The 21,645-nt window shown below is 41.1% G+C and overlaps 2 protein-coding genes across 2 annotated transcripts; one reads left to right on the top strand and one right to left on the bottom strand.

The window, feature by feature from the left end:
- Positions 1-281: 281 nt before the first annotated feature.
- atp7a (ATPase copper transporting alpha) lies at positions 282-15,988 on the bottom strand. The gene is made up of 23 exons (XM_015000087.2): positions 15,713-15,988; positions 14,297-14,427; positions 11,115-11,619; positions 8,771-9,532; positions 8,144-8,347; positions 7,898-8,061; positions 7,614-7,775; positions 7,393-7,469; positions 7,046-7,268; positions 6,716-6,949; positions 6,504-6,595; positions 6,221-6,348; positions 5,296-5,450; positions 5,063-5,197; positions 4,735-4,929; positions 4,296-4,478; positions 3,979-4,192; positions 3,754-3,900; positions 3,518-3,660; positions 2,811-3,014; positions 2,478-2,595; positions 2,018-2,120; positions 282-1,923 (listed from the first exon to the last, which is right to left on the bottom strand). The coding sequence occupies exons 2-23, from the start codon at positions 14,414-14,416 to the stop codon at positions 1,650-1,652; spliced, it is 4,542 nt and encodes a 1,513-aa protein (XP_014855573.2). The 5' UTR covers positions 14,417-14,427; positions 15,713-15,988; the 3' UTR covers positions 282-1,649.
- Positions 15,989-17,906: 1,918 nt separating this feature from the next.
- Positions 17,907-21,257, top strand: fbxl3l (F-box and leucine-rich repeat protein 3, like). Its single transcript, XM_088009761.1, is given in 4 exon segments — positions 17,907-17,934; positions 18,482-18,664; positions 19,085-19,191; positions 19,194-21,257. Coding segments are annotated over 4 exon segments (483 nt in total). The 3' UTR covers positions 19,359-21,257.
- The last annotated feature ends 388 nt before the right edge of the window (positions 21,258-21,645 follow it).

Genomic DNA, 21,645 nt, shown 5'->3' with positions numbered 1-21,645 from the left:
TTAATAAGGGAAAGTTAGTGGATGGGACAAAACCTAGACCAAGCACTAGGTTTATACACATCCTGAACATAAAAGCTTTCATACAAATTTTTTATTAGTCTGATGTAATATTTTACATTGTTGGAAAAACTAGAGTTTGCCTTGTTTTTGTCAAAATTAACTGAAATAAACTTCTTACTGTGTATAATGAATTGATACAACATAAATTTAAACTATTATTTTGAATTACTTTCATAGCTTAACTTTTCTTTGAGTATTTTTACTGAGATACACAACAGGGCTGCGTTACAAAAGCGTTTTATTCAAAGGCACAATGTTTGGAAGAACCACAGAGGATAAATGGGCAGACTGCAAACAAACCTCAAACCTTATGAACATTTTCACAAAAAGATTGCACAAATACAACAGATTGGCATAAATGGACCCACAAATAAATTCAAGAGTGGTCTGCAGAAGAAAACAGCATTGCTGGATGAACCTGGTGGCTCTTTAGCTTAGGAAGGAAGAAAGCAATACAAAAATAAAGTGTAACTGAGCAACTTTCTACAGATTTTACCAGATAACTGCAAATAAAATACTGCAAAAACAAACATGAAAGTTTTTATGGTCTGCAAAATGAGACCCTTCTAATCTCATTTGAGTGTACCAAGTGGTTCAGTAAAACAAGGTACTTAGTGAGTTTTACCTGTTTGGTCGACTCGATTGGAAACCACCGATGCTGCGGGACGAACGACGTTTCGTTCATCAAGTGCTCTAACATGAATCCATCACAAAAGCAAAAAAGTGACAGATTGGTAGTACATAAATCCGTAGAAAACAGTAACACTGTACTTTATGAGTTGTAACCAGAAGCAGGATGTGAACACGTTTAGTGTTTGGCCTTTGTGAGGCCAGGCATGTCTGCAGCAGGCAACTGGAGCAATCCAAGCACAAAGTGACTCGCGTAACAACTTCTGCTCAGTTATAAACGAGCATAAACACATTCACTTTCACATTGACGGAAAGGTGCAAAACAAAAAACCCCAGATCCTTCAGCGCGTGCCGACTATAAACATGTAACCTTTGCTCACACATTGTGGACATAAAGTCCAAGAAAACGGGTGAAGGTCGCCATCTTTGGAATGTGTTGGACTTTGCAAAGGTAGCGTTTCAGCTGGCACTTGGGTAACGTTTACAGCTCGCTCCCCTGCGATCGACTTTCTGCTTGTTTCAAGGCTGCTTAGTTAGAGTTATCATTATGTGATTATTAAAAATCAAACTTGGCATTTGGACTCAACTTCATTCTTCACATAAGAGGATACAATGACAAAAAGTAGATAAATAATGATGATATAAATAGAAGAATAATCACACAACAGAGTTCAAATTTTCCTCCTTTGTAGTGTCCAGGGGCACCACAGTTTAAATGTCTTTGGGTCGATCTCGAAGATTGTAAAGGCAAAGGAAGATCATCTTTCTGGCCCGCCACAGACGGTCTCTCTCCAAGAGAATATGGGATCAGCTGGTTGAGCTAAGAAGAACAAAAGGTCTTGTGAGCTAACTTCAAGTATGGATGGACCGGTTTTCAAAAGAAACCTTTTGATCTCAGCGCAGTTCAGCCTCTAATAACTGCAGTGTCTGTCTAAGCAGGCCGCCTGGGACGCACGCACTCAGCAGATCTCCTCCTCGCACAGCGGCCCCCCCACCAGCAGCGAGTGTTTATCGGGCTCGCTCAGCACCAAGCTGTTGAGCGAGTGTTTGTCGGAGCGCAGCGAGTTGATGGAGGCCCGGCTGTAGTTCACGATGCGGTCCAGCAGGCTGAGTTTGGGGGAGGGACGGCGCAGCTCGCCCATGCCGATGTGAACGCTGACGTCAGACAGGCTGCCCTGCCGCCTGCTGCCGCCGAGTTTGGCTTCTAGCGTCTCGGCGCTGGGCTTCGTGTAGCTGAGCGACGACACACAAAGAGAGCGGTGAGGGACAACAAAACAACAAGAACAAAAAACAAACGGGAGAACACGAGCCAAAAATATCTCATTACCACTTAAGCAGAAGGGAGGACAGGACCACAGACACAGAAGACAGCGCCATAGCAGCAGAACCCATCCATGGCTGTAGCACCAGGCCGATGGGCAGGAACACACCTGGAGGAGAAACAGAGTCTTGGTACCGACAGGCTTGAAAATGATTTAAGTGACACGAGTCATGATAGAAAAACAAACAAACCAGGGTTCCTGTTTCATTTTCAGATCGAAATTTATGCAATTTTTATGAAAAAATTCCAAACTTTTCCACAAAAGCTTGAGAAAGATTTCTTTTTCACAAGGTAATGGTTCTTAAACCATTTATTTGGGTGGACAAATAGTTCCAACAGGAAATGCATCAGTCTTTGAAATTCAAACACCTTTCCATTACTTTTCACACTTTGTCCGACTTGGAAAATCCCACAGTTTTCCGAACAGGAATCCAGATAAACCTTTCGGATATTTCACAGTGCCTACCAGCAGCGATAGGAATGCCAATCAGGTTGTAGATCAGAGCAAAGACGAAGTTGATCCTGATCCTCTTGACCGTCTTCTTGGAGAGGTCGATGCTGCCGACGACGTCCAGCAGGTCGTTCTGCGAGCAGAGAGCAGATCTGATGTTTAAAACTGAAAATGCCAACAATAAAAGTTCACTCTTTACAAAAAGTTGAAAAACCCCGTGTGATAACAGAAAGCTCAAAATGTTAAGATGTTCTTGAATTTAGCAACATTTAAAATATTTAATAACTTGACCAACAATGTTTTGTATTCCCTATGTGATTCAACAACTTGACGATTTCCAGCTCTTACCCTGATCAACACCACATCTGCTGCCTCGATGGCAACATCTGTCCCGGTCCCTATGGCGATGCCGACGTCAGCCATTGCCAGAGCGGGCGAGTCGTTAACCCCGTCTCCCACCATAGCAACTCTCTTTCCGGCCTGTTGCAGCTGCTCCACTTTGGCCACCTTGTGGGAGGGCAGCACCTCGGCAAACACTTTCCTGATGCCCACCTTTAGGGAAATAGTAAAAAAAAAAATAATATTAATAAAGAGGTGCAACCAGATGTGGCTCGCAAAAGTATTCATACCTGTTTAACTTTTTCAAATTTTGCGGCAACAACAAACCAACTAGAAACCAACAAACACATGGTCATCCATTAAAAAAGAAGGAGGAAGCAAGGAGAGCAATAATCAGAGCAGCAGCCAAGAGGCGCTGCAGAGATCCACAGCTGACAGGATAACCATGAGGGCTGCACTCCATAAATCCAGCCTGTAAAGAAGAGGGGCACTTCTTCTCCTTTCAATCTGAGCTTGAGCGAGACTCCAAAGAACACAAATTTCAGGATCCAGATGTGGAAGGCTGACAGAGAGACTTGCAAGTGTATTTGCATCCTGTATTCTTTTCCTTCCATTTCACAATTATGCTTCAAGTACGTTAAAGTTTTTGGTGACAATGTGAGAAAATGGAGAAAAGTTCAAGAGGTACGAATGTTTTCCTGTTCTTCCTTCCTCACCTGGGAGGCGATGGCGCGCGCTGTCTTACTGTTGTCTCCGGTCATCAGCACCACCTCCAGACCCATGTTTGTCAGCGTGTGGACGGCTAGCTCCGCCTCAGGTTTCACAGTGTCGGCTATGGCTACCATTGCACACAGCTCGTCTACAAGCAAAAAGTACATTTTTACAAGTTACTGTTTTGTTTTTTTTTGTTTTTTTTTAAAGAGAGCGTATTTATAGCTGAACAATCACTCACTGTCCACAGCGACCAGCACAGCAGTGCGTCCTCTGCGCTCATGCTCTATCATGGCTTCATCGATGTCTGGTCTGACCTGAAGGCAGTTTCTTCTCATCCATTCCCTGTTCCCGATCAGGACAACGTAGACGGCTGTCTGAACCAAACCTGCAGGAAATATTATATAAATTCTGTTAAACTCGGCCTTCAAAAAGTGAATCACTACAGTTTGGCTTCTCCACGTACTCAGAGGCTGTGGATCCATTGTGAGCGGGTGGGAGCTGGCCGGCGTCCGAGTGTCGCTGATCTGGACGAGGATGCTGCTGCGCTGGTTGTTGTCCTCGCTGTCGCTGTCCGCCTGCTTCAGCAGAGACTCCGTGTTGCTGACCTGACATCGGACGCCGCAGCCTGGCACGGCCTGAAAGTCGACGCAGGTGCCGAGAGACTCGGTACCGAGCTCCTTCGCGCCACAAAACAGGGAAACGCAAACATTTGGTGTTGTATAACCATTTCAGCGAAGGGAAGCGTGGGCTGACGGGTTACATCTGAGAGAGAAAACCAACCTGCTTGCAGTATTTGGTAATAGCGGCTCCCAGTGGGTGTTCACTGTTGTTTTCTGCTGTGCCCACAATGGCCAGCAGGCGGGAGCGAGGCATCGTGTTCCCTTCCACCACCATCTTGAGTTGGACGACCTTCGGAGCGCCGTATGTGATCGTCCCGGTCTTGTCGAATACGACAGACTGGACCTGAAATGACCAGGAGGGTAAAAAGTAAGACTGGGAACATTTAGATGACTTTACAATAAATCTTTTGATAACTTTTGTTCAGACTAAAATGGATGAATGGAGAATCAAATATTTGAACAATTTCTCAGTCCTTTTTATCTCTTTTTCTATATTTATACAGTCATTGAGAGTATTTCAAAGGAATTTGAGACTTTTCCTCGCTGTAGGAAATCTGTAAATCGAATATCGTCAGAGAATCGATTTACAACAAACGCACCTTATGAGCCATCTCTAGAGGCTCTCCTCCTTTTATCAGGATGCCATTTTGGGCTCCAACCCCGGTTCCCACCATGACAGCTGTCGGGGTTGCCAGGCCAAGAGAACAGGGGCAGGCGATGCACAGCACTGTTATGGAGGCCTGGAAGGCAAACCGAATCACTGCCTCGGTCCTGGAAATGCTTCGATCATAACCCTGCAGTGGAAAGAAGGGACAAGAAAAAAAATATATATATAAGATAGTGGGAAAGCTCTTCTCTACATTTAATTATGAAAATAAAAACTAAACATTTTCCTGCCACTCTAAGGTGAACAAACAATAAACTCACAGGAAAGAAATGCTCCACCAGAGAAAAGTCCAAAAACCCAATGATGATCCAGGCAATCAGTGTGAGCAACGATATTACAACGATGAAGGGAACAAAGTAGCCACTGATCTTATCTGCATACTGCTGGATAGGAGCCTGCAAAACAACATTAAAATAAGTACCGGTAATAGAATTGCAGAAGGTTTTTTTTTTTTTTCCTAAATATGGTTGATTTAGCACAGATTTGAACTCACCTTTGAGGTCTGCGCCTCCTCCACCAGCTTAACAATCTGAGACAGCGTGGTATCCATCCCGACGTGAGTAGCGCTGACCAGCAGAGAGCCGTTCTGGTTTATGGAGCCGGCGATCACTGAGCTCCCGGGCTTTTTAGTCACCGGCATGGCCTCGCCTGGAATCACATTGCAACTACTGATCAGAAATGCAGCACAAGTTAGGAATATGTGCATGTTTCTGTTTTCTGACTGACTTTTTTTTTTTTTTTACAATATAACCACAAACTAACACATTCTGGGGAGACAAAGTAGCGCATTATATAGTGGCATGGAATGAAAATTGTCAACATTATGTATGCTGTGGATTTATATGCATCCCACTGACTCACTGCAAGTCACTTTGGGATACTGTCTTTAGCAGCTTTATTTAGAAACTAAAGGTTTGCCTATTCTTCTTTGAAAAATAGCTCAAGCTCATTCAGATAAAGGAGAGAACATTGCTCAACATAAGGATTCTTGGTTGGATTCCGGACAAGACTTTGACTAGACCAGATATTGTATGATCAAACTGTTGTAGGTGTTTTAAGGTTGTTCTCCTGTTTTCAGTTTTTTAAGTGCACCCTGCGTGTTTTAGATGATCTGGCTCCATCTGCCATGTTTCACAGTTCAGGGTGATGTGAAGCGTCACACAGCGCTAAAAGTTTTAGTCTTGTCTGACCAGAACACTTGCTTCCACATGTTTGTGCAAATTGCAAGTTCTGTGGCAAAACTCAACATACAAAGTGTTGTACTTTCATGGGAATTGGGAAAGCATTGTAAAAATTGTTTTCCTAAAAAAAAAAAAAATAAATAAAAAAAAGCAATCACCTTCTGATGATTGCTTTTAACCGTACTCAGGAATTATGAACCCCTTTCTTAACTCCAAACAGACACAAATGCAACCAACCTGTGATAAGAGACTCGTCTGCCATCGAATGTCCCTCAATGACCCTCCCATCAACCGGAAACTTCCCTCCAGGCACGACTTTGACCACGTCGCCTCTCTGCACCAGCTCAACGTCCACCTGTTCCTCACTAAAACAAAAATCAAATAATCTGACTGTTATTCAAGTTAGTATATTCAATTGATCAAAAATCTGCATTTTTTTTTCTGTTCCAGTGTTTACATATGACTATAATCTATAAACATCCAAAGATGTAAACAAACAGACGAAGACAACAACGAGAACCTGAGGACGCAGTTGTCGCTGCTGAGGTTCACCACGGTGGCTTCTGTAGCTTGTAACGACATCAGCTTGGACAAAGCCTCAGAGGTTTTGCTCTGGAAGGGACGCACACACAAAAAAAATGTTTACTCGCCTGTACAAAAAAAACAACAAAAAAACTGTCGAATTTAAAAGGTCTTCTCCAAATTCAAACAACAATCACAAGGGAACTAGACCTTCGCGATCTGTTCCAGCCAGCGTCCCAGCGAGATGAAGACAAAGAGCATGGGAGGCGTGTCGAAGAATGTGATGGGGTTGACTTTCGCTTTCTCCACCATGGCAACGATTAGGACGACCAGAGAGTAGCTGAACGCGATGGTGGTGGCCAGAACGATGAGCACGTCCATGTTGGCAGACTTGTGCTTCAGCGCTTTGTAGGCTTGGATGTAGAAGTAACGACCTCCAATAAACTGACCATTAACAAAACGACAAAAAAAACAGAGAATACTCAGATTAATCTGTCAGATTAACCAGCTGGAAATCTAAAAATCGTCGGTGTAACTCACCTGTACAGGCACACAGAACAAAAAGGAGAGGAGGTTCATGATGGAGAGGCCGGGGAGCAGCTGCCTCTCCAAGAACATGGTGGAGTGGTAACGGTTGCGGTCCTCTATCGTGGCGTTGTGATGGTGCGTAGCGTTCATCTTGTGGTCCATATAAATCATGTAGATCATCATGCCCATCACAGGCACGCAGAAAACCAAGCTCACCAGGAAGGACTTCCTCCACCTGAACGAGGGAACGCATCTTAGTTTGAGAATTTTAATTTAAGAACAAATTTTACTGACGGGAGAAAAAAACCGTAGCTATAAAACTGGAACCACTGAAGAAAACGAAAAAGGATGATGCTCACTGTCGTATCTCTTTGCTGTGGTCCAGGTGACTGGCTGTACGGTCCCTCTTGACTAAAGATGCCTCAAATCCCATATTCTGCAAACAAACTATTGTTTACCATTGATAACGTTGAGCGAAACTTAGATAAAACGAATGGTGTTGTCGTTTCACAGTCATTACGCTTTATTAGTATAATCCGAACATCCGAGAGCAAAATGGAAATATTTTCCACATCTGCACCTCAATCAGCTTGATGATGTCTCGCGGTCCAATCACTTCTGCGTCGTACTTCACATGAGCTTTGTTGGTCGCCAAGGCAACGGAGGCATACATAATCCCCTTCTCTCTGACGAGGGTTGATTCGATTTTATGAACACAAGAGGCACACGTCATCCCTCTGACCTGGTGGACGGCGGGGGAACCAAACAGAGATGAGCACATAAGCGTCACTCTGCAGGCTGAGAATGTTGCATGAAAAAAACCAAACATGGAAACAAAAAAGCTGACGCTTGTGACCGACTCACCACCAGCTCTAGGTTTCCGTCGGATCCTTCGTAGTTCTCCATCACGGAGGCGGTGAAGCCCAGCTCCTTCACACACTCGGCTATCGTCAGCGGATCTGTGAGCTCGGGGTTGTAACGGACCTCCGCTTTGCACGCCATGAGAGCCACCAGAACGGAGTAGATCCCTGAAAGACATTTGAGATTTCCTCTGTAGCATTCGTCACCAGAAAGGTTCGCGTGGACGAATCCCGCTGTTGTTTTGCGCACCAGCTTCGTTTTTGAGGTTGCGCTCGATGTTTGACACGCACGAGGCGCACGTCATCCCTCCGATCTGGATGTAGCATTTGGAGGGCATGGCTCCACTGGACCCCAGCAGGGTGTCGCTGTGGAGCTCGCTGTCGAAGTTCTTCTTCTGGACACACGGAGACCTCGGTAGTATGGGATCAGATGCAGGCTGCAGCGAATTGGTTTCTGTTGTTGAGATAAAGAGTTTACAGATTACTCCCAAAATCAAATCTCCACACTTCTGTGCAAACAAAACCACTCCTTTTTACACGCTGTGCTTCAATGTGGTCATATATATATATATATATATATATATATATATATATATATATATATATATATATATATATATATATATATATATATATACATATATATATATATATATATATATATATATATATATATATAATTTATGAGCTGGTCTAGTGGAATTTTCATTAATCACAATCTCTCAGGTTTACGCAGAATGATCAGAAAAAGAGAAAATACGATGTTGATAATACATCAATGGTCAGAATGTTCAAGGTGAATAAAAAGCAGCAGCAGAAGATTAGTGAAGAGGAAGAAAAAGCCCCCTGAGTGTTAACACATGTCATGCACTCTTACCAGGTAAAAATGCATCAAAGCCCATGTCTTCTATGGCCTCCTTCAGCTCCTCTGGCGAGGTGAGAAGAGGGTCATACTCAAAGACTCCCTGGTGGTCAGTCAGAGACACCTGAGCCGACCTCACCCCCTTTCTCTGGGAGATCATTCCTTCGATAGACTGCACACAGGAGTTGCAGGTCATGCCTTCGATGTGAATATGAACAGCAGACACCAGCGGCTGGGTGAAGCACGGCTGTGAAGCAGCAGGTCTGGGCTGTAGTGCTGAGACGGCGAGTGCCGGTGACGTGGATGCGGGACTGAGAGTGTGGGAGAAGTCCAGGGGTTCGGTCTTAAAGTTTCCAGGAGGAAGAGTTTCGATGGCCTGCTGCAGCTGAGTCACTGTGACCCTCAGAGGGTCATAGCAGATGCAGGCCTGCTCCTTCTCCAGAGAGACCTCCACGGAGGAAACGCCAGGCAGCCTGGAGACGTTGTCCTGAATGTTGACCACACAAGAACGGCAGTGCATGCCTTTCACCCTGAGCCTGGCGCACGCCGTGTCTATGAAGACCTCCGTCTCCTCGGACGTCTCGGGCGGAGAAGAAGAAGCCGTCGCTTTTTGAGAGTCGATGAAACGTTCTATGTCTCTGTTGGAGAGCTGCAGGGGGCGGGGCTTGGATTTGACGAAGGCTTTGAAGCCAGCCACGCCAATCTGTTCGATGATGGTCTGGATGGTGGTGAGGTAAGGCAGGTAAACGACCGTAGCTTCCTGAGAGTCCAGAACAACTGCGGAGAGGACAGGAGTGAGTTAATAAGCAGAGTGAAACACAAGATGCGCAAAGATACAGATGTTTAGATAAAGGAAATATATACACAAGGCCTGCACAATGTCAGTAAAACTGACTGCAATAGTATTCTTGATTATTGCAATGATGTTAATTATATTTTTATCCAAATTTTCTCCGACATGGCCGTATCCCAACACTTCCAGTGAGTTTAAACACCTCAGTCACTAAAATCTGAAGGATATCAGGTGTGGGCCGTAAGAATCCTTCCAATGTAATCCACCTTCAAATAAAATAACCCAATACACATTATGACAATGGAATAATGACTGTAATTTAATATATTCTGGAGTTTAAATCTAAATAATTAAAGACTTAATTTACCAAAGGCTATTTCTTAAAAACTGATTAGCTTAAATCGTTTTTGAAGTCTTTCATGGAGTTTAATCCTTGCCTTAAAAAAAACTAACAAAAAACAAACAGGACTGGAACACAAAAAATTGTCTGACTTTATAAGCAACAATCAATACGCATTTTTTTTTTAAGAATAGCCATTTTTAATCACTCTATTCAAGTAAAATATCAGGAATTACTCTTCTTCCTAATAGTTGCCTAAACAGGATTTCGATGTTATATTTTCATATTTTGTCCACCAGGGGGCAGCGCAATACAACCTGATCGAACATGTTTTCAGTGTTTCTGTATATGAATGTTTTTGTTCCTATCAGCTTAATAAGGAATATTAATATGAAGAGCCTCAAAATGCTTAAATGTAATTTATCTGGTAAAGTATTTTTAATACTAATTTAAACTTTTTCTCACAGCTAAAACATTATGCCAATGTTAATTTTTTTTATTTTATTTTTGTTTTAGTCTTGCTTATCATCTACATTTAAGGATTGTTTTATTTTATTTTTGTCATTTTTGTGAGTTATTTTGCAAGAAATGGGACTGCAACCCATTTTATTGTGCTTGTACAATGACAACAGATAACCTAATATGGAAGGAACAACTCGAAACACTTAAACCAGGGCGGCAAATTGATGAGAAGGGTCATAAACCATTTTCCATCCTTATTATACAGCACTTATTTAATTATTTGCTCTGTGTAAGATTATCTAAAAACTTATATTCAGTGGAAGAAAAACTTTTAGTGCAATAGCCCCATCAATGGTGAAAAAATATATATATTTAGCATACAGCTACTATTCATTTCAAAGGGAAATGTTTTTGAAATATAAACTTATTTGAAAGAATTCAACTGAACAATCTGTTATAAAACATAACGTTCAGCCACAGATAAAATAAACTAAACTTTTTTGTGCTGCAGCTGAATGTGTTACATGCTTCTACGATGGCACATAAATCTGTCTGCAAACATGTCAGTAAATATAATCCCGTCTGTTTACATTTCCTTCCCTGCAACACTTGTGAGAGGATTTCATGAGTCACTCTCAAATCCATAAAGACAATCTCTCAGGTTCATAACGCCCTGACCCTGGCCCCGTGAGACGTGCAGCGCAGCACCTCAGTTAGGGAAGTCATACGTGACTGCAGGTCTCGGAGCCTGTCGAGAACATCACCTTTGATCTTTTTAATCCCTTTCAGTTTTCCGATCTTCCCTTCAATGGTGGTTGTGCAAGAGTGGCAGGTCATTCCCTCAATGCTGAGCTTCAGAACCGCAGCTTCGCTGGCCGCGGTGTCCGGCTGGGACACGCTCAGGCCTTTCTGCACTGGGCTGCCAGGAGTTTGTTTCTCCTGAGGTGAGACACCTCCCACCACCTCTCTGAGCAGCTGGACGGAGGTCAGCGAAGGAACATAGGTGACGGTCAGGCTCATGCTGGGTGCGCTCTCCTGGACGTCAAGCACCCCTTGAATTTGTGACAGCTTCTCCAAAGCTTCCTGCTGGGCTGCAGGTGTCAGTCCTGATGTGGGGATCAGCTGAGTGTCTGTAAACACCGGAGTGGCAGTGCTGCCCTCTGGTACGCTGGACTCGAAGCCCATGTCCTCGACGGCCTCTGATAGGGACTCAGGGCTCTGTTGACTGGAGTCAAAAATAACCGTGGCACTCTTCTTCTCCAAAGACACCTGGAAAATAAAAAAAGGAAGAAAAAAATGTTAAACAAGGATGATGATGTGGAGAATTATTGTTCTGATTGAGGATGCACTGATCCACTTTTTTTTTTTTTTTTTTTTTTTTTTTTTACTTCCGATACCGATACACATATCTAAGGTTTAGTATCGGCTCTTCACTAGTACAGCACACTTAAATACAACAATAGCTTCACAAGCTTGGTCAAACATGTAAAAACAACACAACATAGATATTTTTTTTTTCAGTCAGTACAATTAGTATAACAGTCATTGTAAAATAAACAATAAAGAAACTGGGTAACACTTTGTTTGAAAGGGTGTGCATAAGAGTGGCATGACACTGTCATGAACATGCAGGAGTCTTCATAAACGTTTATGACTGTTGTCATAAAGTGTCAATTGGTAACTAAAGACACTTTTAGTGCAAAGCTGCACTAAAAGTTGAATTAAAAGTCCATTAAAAGTGTTAACGTTGCATTGAAAATGTCATTATTTACCAAATGACACATCATGGCAACAGTCGTAAACAGTCATGAAAACTCCTTCATGTTCCTGACAGGTGTTGTGTCAACATGACACTGTCATGTCAGTCTGCACAAACCACTTCAAATAAAGTGTTATCAGAAAGGTAAACTGACTAAAACAATAGGTTCACTAAACTAAATAATAAACCGGTTACTTTCAAATTGTTCAGAGGGTACATAATAGCATGACATCACTCAGAGCTCAAAGATTAGACGTAGACTGAATAGATCTGCCCTTATGGATCGGCCACATTGTCGCGATACCTGATCTTTTAAATATTGAGGCCGATACATTTATTAATATTGGATCCGTGCATTTCGGATATCAACATTTTCCCATGTAGGCAGAGATATCATTCTAATCCTAGCTGCAATTAGTTTATTTTACAATAAAACATTAAGATTAACGCCTTAATCCTCTTGGGTTTCACTGGTTTTGACTGACTTTGTTCACCGATTTTCATAAACAGAGGAAACCCTGTTGAGGCTTCAAAAGGCTGGAGGCGGGGGTGGAGGTTCCTCTTCATGCAGAGCAGCAGCCCCACACCACAACTACAAACAAGTGACTTAGAGCATATTCACGAATAGCTCAAACAAAGCCTAGATCTAGATCCAATAGAGAACCTGTAGCAAGATTTGAAAATTGCTGTACAGACACACTCTCCATCCAATCGGACTGAATGGGAGCAATTTATGAATGAAGAAAGAATTAGGTCTACAAAGCTGAAAGCAAAAAACACCAGAAGTTATGCAACTACTGTCACACAGAAGAGCCCTCTTTTTACTAAGATTTCACACAACCTGATAGCCACAGATGTTCAGTGACTTCATTTATCAATTATGTCTTTTTTTTAATATTTTACCAATTGGTATATACTGCACTGTGTTTTAATTAGCTCTGATATGACATGTAAGTAAATATTCAATTACAAACTGGATTACTTTGTCTTGTAAAGTGCATTGTGATTGTGAATTGGCGCTATATACAGAACTGCTTTGCGATGGTTACTAGGGAATAATTGCAGTCTCGAGATTTCCAAAGCAGTAGGAAAACATTCCCCCTCAAAAAAATCTGCTGCTGCAACTGGGGTAGCAACTTATTCAACAACGATTTGACTCACAGGGGGCTCAATAGAGATGTCTGCCACACTTTTAAGATTTCTGCTTACAAAACAGTATGAAAACCAAAATTCCTTCCACTTAATTATGGAGTCACCACTACGTGTTGGCATACTACATAAAATACCAATTAAAGCATCTAGACATTTGCGTTTGCAACACAGGAAACAGTGGCTGTGTATGCGCTTATTAAGGCAACTTAACACTGAAGTTAGTACAATGATCGTTTACATAATATTGTTATATGGCCATATTAAGTCACTGCAGCTCTAATTTAATGGCATTTTACAGCCTTTGTTCACGGCCTTTGGTAAGCGTCTGGCATGTTCAGTCAGCATGATGACCCTCAGGTCGCCTTCTTAAGCAAGAAGGAGACATGTGATGCTCAGAAGGCGTCACCTGATTCAACCATAAGTAAAAAAAAAAAGAAGTAAGCAGTTTCCAGCTGCTTTAGTAGTAACTTTTTCTTAAAATTATGGAACAAAGAAAAATACACATTGTTCTTCCAAGAGAAAAATGAAAGACAATTCACTTTACTCAGATCACTTATAAACATATAATCCCGGCACTAAATTCTGTTACCCACAATAATTTCCTGTGGGGGCAGAGGATATATCGACCTGTTGTCGCAGTCCTGCAAAGGGCAGGGAATTATTGGGAACACGGTATTACATTATCTTCTCATTCAGCCTTAGCCTGAGGGGTTAACATACAATAAACAAAACAGCAGACCACCACTACTTCAATTAAGCTGTCTAATATGGCTGGATGGAAATCAGACAAGCTGCTCCCTAAACAGAGCTGTACCAAACGATCCAGTTCTACCATGAAGAGAATAAAACCCACATAAATTTATATCTAAGTTAACAAGAAGATTCTCTGCTCAAGAGTTACACAGTCAAGACATTAAAAGACCAATCTTGTTTTTGCAGTGGAAATAAATGCAGAACTCATCAAAATGTAAAGGTCAGCGAGTCACGATGGAGCATAAAATGCAGAACAACAGAAAGTATAAAATCAGCCGTTACCTTTATATGTATCACTCCATGCAGAGACCCAATCCGCTGCTCTATGGACTGAACACAAGAGCCACAGGTCATTCCCTCAACTCTGAGGGAAACCGAGCACAGGTTTATCTTTTGCGTCATGACTGCTTTACCTAAAAGCACAGAAGGAGAGGAAAGATTTAAATGTCAAAACAAGAATACACCAGAAAAAAAAAAAGAAAAGGTAGAGCTGAGGAGATTGTTTTCTCAAGATGAGAGATAAAACCAGGACATTGCAAGACTATGACGGTCTTGTTGGAGTTCTATTAAAACGTCAATAAGAATAAGCCTCTGTATATGTATAAAAAATATATGCAGAAAATCTAAAAAAAAAAAAAACATAAACCAATCTGGGATACTTATGATGTTTGCTGAACTTTACCAATTGTTCATTATTAGTGAATTATATAGTTTAATTTTCATTTCTGTTGTATTTTTTTTATTTGTTATTATGCAACTTTAACAAATGTTAAAATCTTATCCACTATATTATTTGTACTTGCCATTATTTTAGATTTCATTGCAAACATTTTGAATGTTTTACACTAAAATAAATAAAGCACAAGATGAATAAAGTATCTATCTATCTATCTATCTATCTATCTATCTATCTATCTATCTATCTATCTATCTATCTATCTATCTTAAGGTATTTGTTGTTTTTTTCTATTTATTTTCTGTGTTGCATTTTATTAGTTCCTCAACCTATCTAATTTGTAAATTAATTTGCCTGAAAAAATAAATTCAGAAAGAAATAGATATAATTTCCATCTTTTCAAGATTTCAAGATCTCTATATTGCAAATGATCTCTATAAAAGCAAACCTCTCTCTCTCTCTCTCTCTAAAGGTCCTAGCTTGCTGTCAGAATACCGGTCCCTTTATTATGAGTTTATCTAAAATATTGTGTTTACATGGTTTAGAACTGTTTTTTTCTACATTACTGCAAATCTACTGAGATTTCTTAAAGCGAATCATGTGGACAGTAGATCTTTTTAGACTTATCTAAAGTGCAATTAACATATAGAACCACTTCTAAGAACTGAGACACAAGACTTGAATTTTCACCTCAAGGAACAAGGACAAACAAATCAAATATGAACTGTGTTGACGTTTTGCTTTCGTCAACAGGTCGATTCTACAATAAAAATGCATGCTCTTTTCTAGATCCAGCGTATAAGCCTAATTAATCTAAATTTAAAATAATACTAAACATGCCTGACTAAGCAAACCAGGAGCTGCATTTACAGCAATAGTTACTAAACCTATTATTTGTCACTTCGTTTCACCAGCAGGAACACAACACAAAATATATTAAGTCAACTTGAGCTTTAGTAAGAGATCCGCAGCTATGTATAGACAAATACGCCGCTAACAGAAGCGACTTTATAAACTCTTACCTTCAGTAGAGAAAAAGAAAGGTTAGCTACAGGCTACACAGTGTTGACTGTCAGGCTGAGAAGCTAAGCTAACAAGCTAACAGCCTCTTCCCAGCTTTGGTTACAGTGAACCAAGTAGACCCGTCTGGACATGGTGTCGGAAGTGAGGAACTACCGATACTGATAAACTGAGAGTTTCCTTTTCCTTGCTTTCATAAAAACTCTTCTGTTTTTGGTTCCTTCAACTCAAGCAGACGTGACTGATCACTGGGCTTCACTGCGTCATCCCGAGGGGCGGAGCTCCGAAGCAGACGTTCAGTCGTTACGGGTTAATTTTGCCCTCAGTTCGTTCTTAAGGCTGATACTCGTATAGAGTCATTCTATTAGAACCCTAAATTATTTGGGGTATAGCTTAACAATGAATAATCTGATAATCTTCATCGATTTTTACGTTATTTTATATCGAAAGAATTATAATATAGGCTATACTAGATATGAGTAAAATGAGTTTTTCAGCAATACTTTTGTTATAACTTCTATATAAACAGTTATAATAAAACAACAGCTATAACACATTAACACGGCGTTATCGTTTTTTTTGTTTAGCTTTTTTCCGAGCCGCCTTTAAACATAACATGAGTGCTACGACCCTCGTGCCTGTTTTGTGATAAATTTATTTATTTATTTATCTAAATAAATAAATAAATAAATATGTCTATGTTCAGCTACGTAGACTCATTTTGCCCCCCCAAAATAAGTCGATAGCCCCCTGTTAAACTCGTCTGTAGCCGGGGCTGGTCCGTAGTTCTCTGGATAAGCTCTGAACAAGCAGAGCTGTATTTGGGCGGTGAAGAGACGCTGAGGGAACCGTATCTGATGGGGAAACAGTAACACCAGCATTATGAGTAGTTTCTTCTTCTTCTGTGGATTGTAGGAAACAGCTATGTTTTGCGTCATACTATGCATGAGCCGGGGATTCTCTGGAAGAAAAGATCCGTTTTCTCTGTTTACACGACAACGGAAAACGTTGTTTCAGAAACATCGCACTCTGGAACCCGTTTTCAATCTGTGCTGCTGTCAGAGAAAACATTCAGTGGTTTCGTGTAAATGCACCCTACAAACGCAACAAAACTCTTCTGTTGTGTAAACGGGGCCTCGTAACATACAGGGAAGGAGCACCATGTTTCTACTCCCACCTGTTAAAGAATTTGTTTTACATTTCTCGCGCTGACATTCAGAGTATTATATGACAAAGTCCGAATTTTGGTTGAGTGCTTTGTGTTTGATAAGGTTTTTCCTCGTTCAGGGCTTTGTGATTCCATGTCCGTGAAAAGCGCTTTCCATGTAAACTTCTCGTTATTCCTGATGAATTGTATACAGCAAGGGCTTCCGTCTGTGTCCTCTGTTGCCGTTTTTTCAGCAATTAATTGTTTAATCCCTTAATGTAAAAAAAATGTAAAGAGCTGTGTAGATTGCTACTTAATTTTTATGACAAGTTAAACTGAGAGAGACAGTATTGTTACTGTGTCATAACAATTGTTTGTACTGTACTATTTTAATAATTAATTTACCAGTTTCCTTGAGAAAAACAATTTTAAATATATGTTGGAGAACTATTTGACATCTCTACAGATCTTGTCAAATAATCTTACGATCTTTTCTCTTTATAAACTGGACTTCCCTTTTGATTTGTTGGACTGGAAGAGAACATTTTTATTTTACTCATCCAGTTGAACCTGCACCTCTCTACCTCCCAACAATGCTGAGCATGCAGCAATAGTGAATGTGGATGCTTGCTTTGTGGCACAATGTAAAAATATTATACTGAAGTTTTCAATCTTCATTCGTTGTTTTTATATATCCCTGGAAAATAAATTACATACTTAACAGTCAAACATTAAACATAATAATAATAATAATAAATGCTCAGAAAAAGTAGGACATCCTTCATCGGCCTAAGGAAAGCTTGGTTAACAGATTTCAGCTGTGAGATATTGTTGGGGGGTTTTCCCCACAGTGCCTAAAAAAGTATTCACCCTAACCCTTTTTATTGCTTTTACAAATCAATCATTGGTCAACAATATTTGATTTTAAGACTAAAATAATTATGAGAAACTCTTTAATGTTAAAGTGAAAAAATGAGTTCCACAAAATAATGACAAATAAAAAAACACAAAATAAGTCATTAGCATAGACCAGTATTTTGCTTGCCCTCATGTCCATCCGGGAAACTTTGGTCCACTGTGAGCAAAATTTATAGCCAAGATTCACTCCTGGGAAATCCTGAAGGTAACAGAATAGCCACAGATGTCCTTCTTGCACACAGTCTGATACTTGTTTACAAGATCGCACGCACGCACGCTCGCGCGCACACACACACACACACACACACACACACACACACACACACACACACACACACACACACACACACACACACACACTCACACGTGTGCACGCACGCGCACACGCACACGCACACAAGTGTCCACACTCTGACACACTGACCTACTTTCTCATCTCCACAGATGAGAAAGTAGAAAGTAGATTTCTCATCCACTTTCTACTTTCAAATCTACATGCACTAATTCAAACAGAGCGACCATGCCGACTGACAGGAACTAATCAACCAAACAAGGGGCTGGGCTGACTGTCTTCTGTGAAAACAAACCCAAACATGTTGATTTCCCACATATATTCAGCTCCTGTGCACACAGCAGTGCAGAGATGCTCTTGCTCTTTTTATGCAAAAGGGCTCCTGCAAGGAAAAGGTCCTGTTCTAACTACTAGCTTGTCCTCCGCAGGCCCACTTTGTCTCTGCTCTGACAGTCGTGTTTGTGAACTCCAAGTCCCTGTCGTCCATCAAGATCGATGACACCCCGGTGGATGACCCATCTCTGAAGGTGTTGGTGGCCAACAACAGCGACACCCTGAAGCTTCTGAAGATGAGCAGCTGTCATGTCTCCCCAGCAGGTTGTTATATGACTATACGACTGAAGTAATGATGTAGTCTACAGTGCCATTTTCCTCCATTTGGTCACCTTGCAAACACAAATATTAATGAGTTTTATTGAGATTTAATGTGATAGGCCTGCGTAAGATGAGGCATAATTGTGAACTTGAAGGAATGTAGTAAATATTTCCAATGTTTTTACAAATAAAAATCTAAGAAATAGGGCATGGATTTGTATTAAACCATTGGGAGTCAATATTTTACAAAAAAAACATTTTACTTTTCCAGTTTAGAGACTGAACATTAGCTTGAACTAAATTAAACAGGGAATGTCTCTTGACATCAATTTTTATGTGAACAGCCTTGCAGCCAAGGGCAAAGGGTGGGCAGTCCATCCAAACGTTACTGACATTGAGACGTCATCTCTTTTCTCTCTTCAGGTATTTTGTGTGTGGCAGATCAGTGTCATGGCCTCCGGGAACTGGCACTGAACTACCATCTCCTCAATGATGAGCTCCTGCTTGCCTTGTCCTCTGAAAAGCGGACAGCGGCTTTGTGGAGTTTGTGAAGATGTGCGGGGGCAGGCTGATGCAGCTGTCCATCATGGAGGAGGTGTTGATTCCAGATAACGGCTACAACATGGAGCAGATCCACAGTGAGGTGTTGAAGCACCTGGGCCACCTGTGGTTGCCTGACATAATGCCCACCTGGTAAAGTGATAGGAAATGGACAACAGCCAGTGACAGCATATATATATAATATATGTACATCCCATGTAGGGACAAGCCCCTACATGGGGCATGTACATCGACAAGTTATTTGTCAATGTATCACTGACAAATAACTGAAGTGGCTGATATCAGGAAATTCTATCAATGGCTGGAAAAAGCTGGACTCAAGGACAGCACAGAGGCCCTCATCCTGGCTGCCCAGGAACAGGCCCTAAACACCAGAGCAATAGAAGCTCAGATCTACCACACCAGACAAGACCCAAGATGTAGGTTGTGCAAGGAGGCCTCTGAGACAGTCCAGCACATAACAGCAGGGTGCAGAATGCTGGCAGGGAAAGCGTACATGGAACGACATAACCAAGTGGCGGGCATAGTGTACAGAAACATCTGTGCAGAATATGGACTGGAAGCCCCGAGATCAAAGTGGGGAACACCCCCAAAGGTGGTGGAGAATGACCGAGCTAAGATCATGTGGGACTTCCAGATCCAGACAGACAAAATGGTAATGGAGAACCAACCGGACATTGTGGTGGTGGATAAAGAACAGAGGAAAGCCGTTGTGGTGGATGTAGCAATACCAAGTGACCACAACATCAGGAAAAAGGAGCATGAGAAACTGGAGAAATACCAGGGCCTCAGAGAGGAAATGGAGAAGGCCTGGAAGGTGAAGACCACAGTGGTGCCTGTGGTCATCGGGGCCCTCGGGGCAGTCACCCCCAAACTGGAGCAGTGGCTCAAACAGATCCCAGGAACAACATCAGACATCTCAGTCCAGAAATGTGCAGTTCTAGGCACAGCCAAGATACTGCGCAGAACCCTCAAGCTCCCAGGCCTCTGGTAGAGGACCCAAAAATAAATAAGTATTTCAGTTCTATGCAAAACCTTTGGATGGATGGAGAGCACAGTAAAAATGAATAGTTTTTTTAAAATCATATGCACATTTTCTAATGCTAAATTTGATAAAATGATCTGGAACTCGTAGTTTTATTTTTGACCATGCATTGAGGATCGATCACTAATTGATGCATTCTGTAGCTTTGTGAATTTCCCCTGGAAATTTCCACTCAGGCTCTGTAAGAGGTGTGGGTTTGCCATCTAGTGGTTGCTCTAACATGATGCAACAAACGTCATCAAATAATGTTCTCTATTTTGTTATGTTGCATTCCTCTGTTTAAGCTTTTCTTTAGGCTTGGAGTGTTTTTATTTTAATTATCAGCTTCTGCCTTAGCTGGACTGAAGCCAAGAGTGAAAACTTGTGATCAAGAAAGAACAAGTGTTTCCAGTTTATTGTGTCACACCTTAACATAAAAGCACCATGGGTGTATTTGTGACAGTTTGTTTTTGCTTCTTCTGCACATTTAAAGTTTAAATCCATGGTTTTACATGTTAAATTTTATTTCAGTTTTTTGTCTTTTTATCTATAAGGACCGAATGTATTCACAACGTGTTAAATGTGGTTGTTTGGTGACTGGCTCTTATTTCTTGGCTTACCCTGAATCAAAACTCATGCTACCTGAGTTTTTACATGAGGAAGAAATACTGGGGGAACGTGATATCAAGTTTCAGTAATCAGCAAATGGGTATTTGAGTTAGATTGTGACAGATTAGAACAAAGTGGGGTTATGCCAAAATGGAGAAATTTGTTTTAAGGAACAATAATCTTTGTTCTGTTCTGTCTTGTTAAACATAGTCAGCTCCTCTTGCCTCCTTTTCCTTAGCTTCGTAAACCAGCTTTTATTGAGCAAGAGTGAATTTCACTCAAAAGCTGGTGTTTTCTTTTGAAATATACTGCTAAAAAAAAATAAAGGGAACATTTCACTTTAATTTTGTGTGTGGCTCCAAATCCAGGCCTCCATTGGTTAATAAATTTGATTTCTATTGATGATTTTTGTGTGATTTTGTTGTCAGCACATTCAACTTTGTACAGAACAAAGTATTCAATGAGAATATTTCATTCATTCAGATCTAGGATGTGTTATTTGAGTGTTCCCTTTATTTTTTTGAGCAGTGTATATTTTTTTGTCGTAGAGCAGAACGGATTTGTGCTTCCAGTCTTAAATTTGTCTATGCACGCATCACATCTTAGTTATATTTGACACGAGTTGGCTAAATTAGGAAACGGATTCATATCTGTGTATAAATGTTTGCCTTTATGCTGATTGTTATGGTTTTATTTTTGGAAATATGCGATAACATAGGAAACATTTGATTAAATGATTGGGCTTTTACACTAAAAACCTTTCAAATAACATTTTTACCATGTTGCACAG

Source organism: Poecilia mexicana, unplaced genomic scaffold (genome assembly GCF_051168715.1).
Source record: "Poecilia mexicana isolate PSO_F unplaced genomic scaffold, ASM5116871v1 scaffold_10, whole genome shotgun sequence".
In the NCBI taxonomy this organism is placed as follows: domain Eukaryota; kingdom Metazoa; phylum Chordata; class Actinopteri; order Cyprinodontiformes; family Poeciliidae; genus Poecilia; species Poecilia mexicana.
The sequence above is the reverse complement of the archived record's forward strand: the minus strand, read 5'-3'. Positions and strand labels throughout refer to the sequence as shown.

Bases quoted from the DNA above. Each gene is read 5' to 3' on its own strand.
- atp7a (XM_015000087.2), bottom strand. From the start codon at position 14,416: ATGACGCAAAAGATAAACCTGTGCTCGGTTTCCCTCAGAGTTGAGGGA. The intron at 3,661-3,753 runs GTGAGTGATTGT...TTTTGCTTGTAG, and splicing joins TGTGCTGGTCGCTGTGGACA to ACGAGCTGTGTGCAATGGTA. The intron at 3,015-3,517 runs GTGAGGAAGGAA...ATTTCCCTAAAG, and splicing joins CGCGCGCCATCGCCTCCCAG to GTGGGCATCAGGAAAGTGTT.